The sequence below is a fragment of the Polyodon spathula genome, chromosome 5 (assembly GCF_017654505.1).
Source record: "Polyodon spathula isolate WHYD16114869_AA chromosome 5, ASM1765450v1, whole genome shotgun sequence".
NCBI classification, from domain to species: domain Eukaryota; kingdom Metazoa; phylum Chordata; class Actinopteri; order Acipenseriformes; family Polyodontidae; genus Polyodon; species Polyodon spathula.
The window spans coordinates 79,480,044-79,487,234 of NC_054538.1; the positions used below are offsets into that span (position 1 = coordinate 79,480,044).

General features: G+C 40.3%; 1 protein-coding gene across 2 annotated transcripts in view; it reads left to right on the forward strand.

Annotated features, from left to right (window-relative positions):
* Nucleotides 1-393: 393 nt before the first annotated feature.
* pkdcca (protein kinase domain containing, cytoplasmic a) overlaps nt 394-7,191 on the forward strand; it is a 37,322-nt gene continuing 30,524 nt past the window's right edge. The window contains exon 1 of one of the 2 annotated variants that reach the window (XM_041251441.1): nt 394-1,460. In XM_041251441.1, coding sequence (XP_041107375.1) covers nt 711-1,460 — 750 coding nt within the window. In that variant the 5' untranslated portion in view covers nt 394-710. The remainder of the gene's footprint in view (nt 1,461-7,191) is intronic. The other variant, XM_041251442.1, reaches the window with a different exon arrangement.

The window sequence follows — 7,191 nt, forward strand, 5'->3', positions numbered from 1 at the left end:
ACTTGTTTGTTATTTTAAAATAAAGGTAAAACGCACGTGATATGTCACGGAGATAGTCGTACATTTTATTGCATACAACCTACTGAAAAACAAAACGCACGCATTGAGCAATGTGGAAGCATTGAGAAACTCGGTTTTATCCACTTCAAGTAACAGAACTCTGGAATGCCAAAACTCCGCCCGCTCTCTGTGCTGATTAGCGAGAGCCCGGGTGCCTGTCCCTGCTGGAACTTCGCTTTGGACCACGGGACTTGTATTTCTTTAACCAACCCCTCTCCCCTTCACTCGTGAGGCGGAGACGTAATAAAAACTACATCGCCCATGTCCACCTGGAGCTGGGGCTCTGGGGCTTGAGGCTGTGACTCGGGTGACGTCACCCTGATTAGTTGCTCGAGGGCTTTTTTGTGGAAGGCTGTGCTCTGGCTGAAGTGCTTTCTCTGTAGCGAAGTCAGTGCAGCCAGCGATCGGGGGGCAAGTGTCATGATGGTCAGCCTTATATAGGGTGGACCTAAAGCTGCGTGGCTCTGACATCCACAAATAAATGTGAAGACTTGAGCCGGGCGCACTCTGCTTTATCAGCAGCCTCCCTTGCGGTTATTATATTGCTGTACAACAGAATAAAACAAGGCTATAGAACAGTTTCCCCAACTCAGCACATAGGGTGCTGTTAAAAAAAACGGAGCAGACGGAGGGAAAAGAAAGAAAGGAGAATGAAGCGGAGAAAGATCGCTGTAGCAGCTGGGTTTTGCTTTTCCTTTTTTCTGGGCACTTTGATGAATCTGCTGTTCATCCCCGGGTTCGAACACCAGCAGAGCAACCGAGGGCATCGCTCCGACCAGGAGGGAGAGCAGGCAGACCATCTGCAGCTGCACGCCGCACAGAGGCGCGTTCACAGGGACTCTGTGAGCGCACGGCACAGCAGCAGCCACCCAGACCTGGCGCGGCAGATCTACGAGAGGTACGATGAAGTGGTCCGATACCGCCAGCACCGAGCCCCCTGGTCAGAGGCAGGGAACCCGCTTCGCCCGCTGGAGAGAAGAAGGCTTATGGATCTTACCCAGCGCAGCTCGTCCGAGCAACTCAAAGCAGCGGAGAAGATGAACAACAGACCCGTGGATTTTAACCGCGGATCCTCCTCGCCCCTACCCGCCGAAGCAAAGCTAGACTTTGATATAAACCTTAATAGAAATGTGCACAGCCCCCAGCTGATGGGCTGCAGCGATATAGACAACGTAACGAACGTGCAGTACCTCGGGTCAGGCTACACCAAGGCGGTGTACAAGGCGGCTATCAACGAAACCTTCTCCGTGGCTTTAAAATCAGTGGATTTCGGTGGGCACGACATGGATAACTGTGTCAAGAAATACGCCTCGGCCGAAGACTGCTACAGACTGGCGTCGTACAAGATTGTCAAGGAGATGACACTCCTGCAGCGACTGCAGCACCCAAACATTTTAAAGGTAATAGTAACAGATCGCGCGGCTGCTCTTGTGTTTTGCAGGAGTATTTCCATTTCTCCTGCCCTAGTCTCTGATGTAATGTTTTATGACGGGAGACATATTTCAGCCCTAACAACGTCATGTTATTTAATTGGAAGCATTGTTGGTCTGTATTCAATTGCCGCAGGTCCTATGCTGCTGGTCCATTAGGCTATATCTGTTGTGTATTATAAACATACATTGAGTTAATTAAATTAGTTTAGACATCAGTGACATCGTTGGTTATTACAGGATTACGTGGTGATCAGTCCAAGAACTGGTTTTAAATTGACTATTACCAAGATATTACATACAGCGCAACTTCCAGCAATGCTTCCACTGACAGCTACCACCCTGGAGTTCTGCAGGTTCGTTCTTCGCTGCTGCTTCGGGAAACTGTTAAAAAAAAAAAAAAAAAAAGCACGGCAGAGGCACGAGTCTTTGTGTGAGTAAACATCTCTCTTATCCAGTCAGATCGACGATTTAAGCACAAGGTGTTTTCCCCGTATAGGAATAAATAAATGCATGTATGTATTTCTTTTCTTTTTAATATTTATAACAGACAAATCTCCCATCTTGAATGAAGAAGTCTCGTGTAAAACATGCCACGCATTTTCTTCCACATTCCATTTGCGAAGCAGTGGCTCGTGGATTGCGTGGAACTCCACGAGAAATCTCACTCTCGTTTCATATGTCCCGCTATATTGGTATTGTGATCTGGACGTGTTAATCACCGCCATGAAGACCACACATAGAGAGTCTCGTGAAATCCATTATTAATAAAGACAGAATGGAATAGGTCTGTGTGAGGTTTGTGATGTTTATCGGTGTGTGATAAGCAGTTGCACTCTGTAAGAAAATAAATACAAATGAAACCAATCTTCTGCAAATACTTGTTAGTGTTTCTTGTACCCCTTTGAGAATGCACGAAGAGCACGAAGAAGTTACCAGATTGAACTGAGCAGTGTGAATAGACAGACAGATACTGAAATGTCATTCCAGTCTGTTGCATTAGAGGGTTATGTTGAATTGGGAAGCATGTTGGTGGTTCGCGTGTATTTCTGCAGGCAGATAGGCACGACTTCAATAAAGATGAAGCCTCTCTTCCCTGCAACACGAGTCGGCAGACGGGACCGCGGCTCCCCGGGCAAGCTCGGGGGCTCATCTCTGCTGCGTCGTCTGTGTTTGCTTTAGGGACGTTATACAGCGACCCACTCCTTGGGGAAATCATAATCAGCTCTTGTAAACAACACGGAAAACACTTCCGAAATTCCTACTGACTTTATTATTTTATTTATTGTATTGGTAATGCAATTTAAACACAAAGCGCCGCTTTTTTCATTTGATCAGACGCGGTTCTGAATTCAGAAACGAGTCAACTAAAAGGTATTGACAGTGTCGAAGCAAGGGACTTTTTCAGCCTGAAAAAAGAAACAAGGACCAGGGGTCACAAATGGAGTTTAGAAAAAGGGGCATTCAGAACAGAAAATAGGAGACACTTTTTTACACAGAGAATTGTGAGGGTCTGGAATCAACTCCCCAGTAATGTTGTTGAAGCTGACACCCTGGGATCCTTCAAGAAGCTGCTTGATGAGATTTTGGGATCAATAAGCTACTAACAACCAAACGAGCAAGATGGGCCGAATGGCCTCCTCTCGTTTGTAAACTTTCTTATGTTCTTATGTTCTTATGTTCTTAATACTACTATTAATAATAATACTAATAATAGTAATAATATAAGCAGAGATTGACCAACACGTTTTGTAACGAGATAACATTGCGGATTGCGCGTTGTAGAGCAGGTTGTATGGTTTTCCAGTTTGAGAAAGGCGGTTTTGATTCCTCCACAGTAAGCTGGAAGTAAAGGGACTTACAGGCAGTGCGCGTCCGTGCTTCGAAACAAACCTCCAGATAAATTTATTAATTGGCGTGTGTCTATCATTAACGTTTTAACTAAATTTAAATTCACAATCTGAAGACATTTAAACATTCAGTAAAGTTCCGTTCAGCATTTATAAACTTAACCTTAAGTAAGGCAATATCTTTGTAATTGTATTATTATTATTATTATTATTATTATTATTATTATTATTATTATTATTATTATTATTATTATTATTCCAAATTTTGCACTTGAACAAAAACGTTTTGGGAATGACGCTGTTAATTTTCACTGCAATTATCAGGTAAATAACACATAATAATGACACCAAAGACAGGCAAGGACTACCCCCGAGAGGCATATGCAACAAATAACGTTTACGTTCATATTTAACATTGAAAGGAAGCACGATGGATTAAAAACACGCAGCCCATTTGTTATACTTCCAGTTGCTATAACTGAAACTGTCCCAAGCAAAGCGGGGTACAGCTTCAGACTGCAGCGTGAATATGAAGTGACAGAGACCGTGCGCTTCAGTAAGAGGAGTGGTCGTGTAGACAGCTCGAGGAATTCAGCTTCGTTTGAGCCGAGGCACAAGATTACCAACTCGATTCTGCGCGCATTCGAGTTCAGGACATCACGTTGTTTTAAACAGGAATACACGACTGTTATAGAAGTTTAGAGACACTTTGGTTATTTATTTTTTAATTGTGTAACTATTTTGTGAAACATTTTAAACCAGCCTTGTAAAAAATTATAAGCAGCAGCCTAATACACATTCATTTTAAAATTAGGAAAACATTCTTCTACACAATTAACATTTATATAATATATATATCATGATATATAATATATAGATAATCTATAATATATATGTATATATATATATAACATCAGAGGACACAAAACCTTGTCACATGTTTTACTTTTTTATATAATATAAAATATATTTGTAGAGTAAATATGTGATAGAATTCACAATTCTCGTAATTTGACGAGTATTGTACGGAGTCTTTGAGGAAAGAGTTAAAAATTTTAAAAAATAAAATAAAAATGATTTACCGGGCCCCTGTGCAAAACGTTTCAAAACACAAATAACACGACGAAAGAAATGAAAGCGCTGTATCATTCGTCAGCCAGGTGAGTGACAAATAATAAGGTAAAAAAATAAAAAAGTGTGGTTCTGGTTACCCGACCGACCGAACCCCTGTTTTCGCTCAAGCGATTTTCCAGAAGCCGTGTAGCAAACAAGATCTTCATCTCAGTAAAAGGTTGGGGTCGGAGCAGCATGGCTGCAGCTTATCGATAAATAGCCTACTTGTTTTGTACCGGTGTTTGAAAAAATGCCACCGCATACCAGAAAAAAATAATTCTAATCAGTGTTAGACTCGGAGTGAAACGCCATGTTCACACTCTGTCTTCATTGTTATTCATCTTCAATAGTAGCCTGTTTTATTGCTCAATAATGCTTTTCATGTTTAATGTTCCCGCCGCATTTTCCTTGTGTCTGCTTGTGCTTTCTGGATAAACACTACCGAAATTGACGTGGCAGCTGGTTTTTAAATGGAGATTGCGTTTATTTGTTTGAAAGAATGTTTATCACATAACGTGTTGATTCAGTTATGAAATCTCTAAAATAAAGCACAATAGACGACCCTGTTTTTTCCTTCCAAAACTGACAAACTGAACACTCTCCCAAAACCACAGGCACTGCCTCCCTAATGCGTTCCCAGCAAGCCCTCTCGATTTGCTGAAATGATTGTGAAAGCTTATAATACAAAGCGCAAGTTGTTTACTATCCTATCAGTGTTTATAAATACACAGCACACCTGCTTTTTACTAGGCTGTAATATAAGCCTTCCGTTCTTTAATTCTTATTGCATACATTTTGTCATGTTAATTTTTTATTCGTGACCTGCTATTTTGTCTGATTTTAATGTATTTTTCCTTTATTTTTAATTGCATGCATTTTATTGCTTGTTTCTTATTTCTGCGATGTCTCTATGGTCTTTCTTATTACTGCGATGTCTCTATGGTCTTTCTTATTTCTGCGATGTCTCTATGGTCTTTCTTATTTCTACGATGTCTCTATGGTCTTTCTTATTTCTACGATGTCTCTATGGTCTTTCTTATTTCTGCGATGTCTCTACGGTCTTTCTTATTTCTGCGATGTCTCTACGGTCTTTCTTATTTCTGCGATGTCTCTATGGTCTTTCTTATTTCTGCGATGTCTCTATGGTCTTTCTTATTTCTGCGATGTCTCTACGGTCTTTCTTATTTCTGCGATGTCTCTATGGTCTTTCTTATTTCTGCGATGTCTCTACGGTCTTTCTTATTTCTGCGATGTCTCTACGGTCTTTCTTATTTCTGCGATGTCTCTACGGTCTTTCTTATTTCTGCGATGTCTCTACGGTCTTTCTTATTTCTGCGATGTCTCTATGGTCTTTCTTATTTCTGCGATGTCTCTACGGTCGTTCTTATTTCTGATGATGTCTCTACTGGTCTTTCTTATTTCTGCGATGTCTCTATGGTCTTTCTTATTTCTGCGATGTCTCTATGGTCTTTCTTATTTCTGCGATGTCTCTACGGTCTTTCTTATTTCTGCGATGTCTCTACGGTCGTTCTTATTTCTGCGATGTCTCTATGGTCGTTCTTATTTCTGTGATGTCTCTACGGTCTTTACGTTTTATTGTAAACACTTTTGGGATACTATACTGTATGTAAAAAGGGCTTGAGTGTTAAGCTAATACTGTCCGTTTTTTTTTTTTTTATTATTTTTTTTTTTTTTTATTATTTTCGTTTTTATTTGCGCCATGCAGTTTCATGGTATTTTTTTTAGCTTGCACGCAGCAATCATATTTATTAGATTGGACGTGTCCTATTCGAGTGTCATTTTGAGGACTTGTCTTATTTGAAAGAACTGCAGTTCCTTTGTTGTATTGTATTGTGACTGCATGTCCAGTGTGAAAGGACAGCTTGTCATCTTGAGAGATGTCCTGCAGTGTTGATACCAAGGGGCAGAATATCCTCCAGTTTAAAATAATTCTGGTTTAATCCGCAACATTTTAAAACCAGACATTTACTGCATGTAGAATAGCATTTTTTACAATCATTTTTATTTGAAAGGCTTGAACATTTTTTTGAGACCAATTAGGAGTGAATAGTCTGATTGTTTTCCAAATGATTTCATGTACTTACTTCCGGTATTAGCATGTTTGAAAACCCAGTATTGCAACGAATAGAGCCTTTCAGACAAATAATATTTCTCAAGAACGGGCAAGGATCGTCTCCTTTTCTTCATTCTGGGCTGGGAACCTTGTTCCAATCGTCACATAATATAATTATTTATTTGCAAGTTCCCTAACAATCCAATGATAATTTTTTGCACAGTTATTGGTATTGCTCTGAGACTGTGACGTGACCCCCCCCCCCCCCCCCCCCCCCTCAAAAAAAACCAAAAACCAAAAACCAAAAAACAAACCAAAAAAAAACGCGCAGCTCAACCAATCACAACCTTTCGAAAATAAATACATCAGCAGCAAAATGTGAATAATCTGAATAGGTAGAACCCGTATTATTTTTTATTTTCCAACAAAACATATGCTAATGTTATTTCAACATGACTGTGAACAACACCGTAATCAATCAAGTAACCGTGGGTTCTATGTTCATAGATGTCGGTATTTCAGTGTATTTTACCGAACAAACTTTTTTCCACTTTGTAGGATAATTGAAGCGATACTCAAACAAAATCCCCTAAAAAAAGGAAATTCGGCGAGCACACATTCCTCCTTATAACCTTCGGAACAATCAGTCAATTTAGGATTCAAT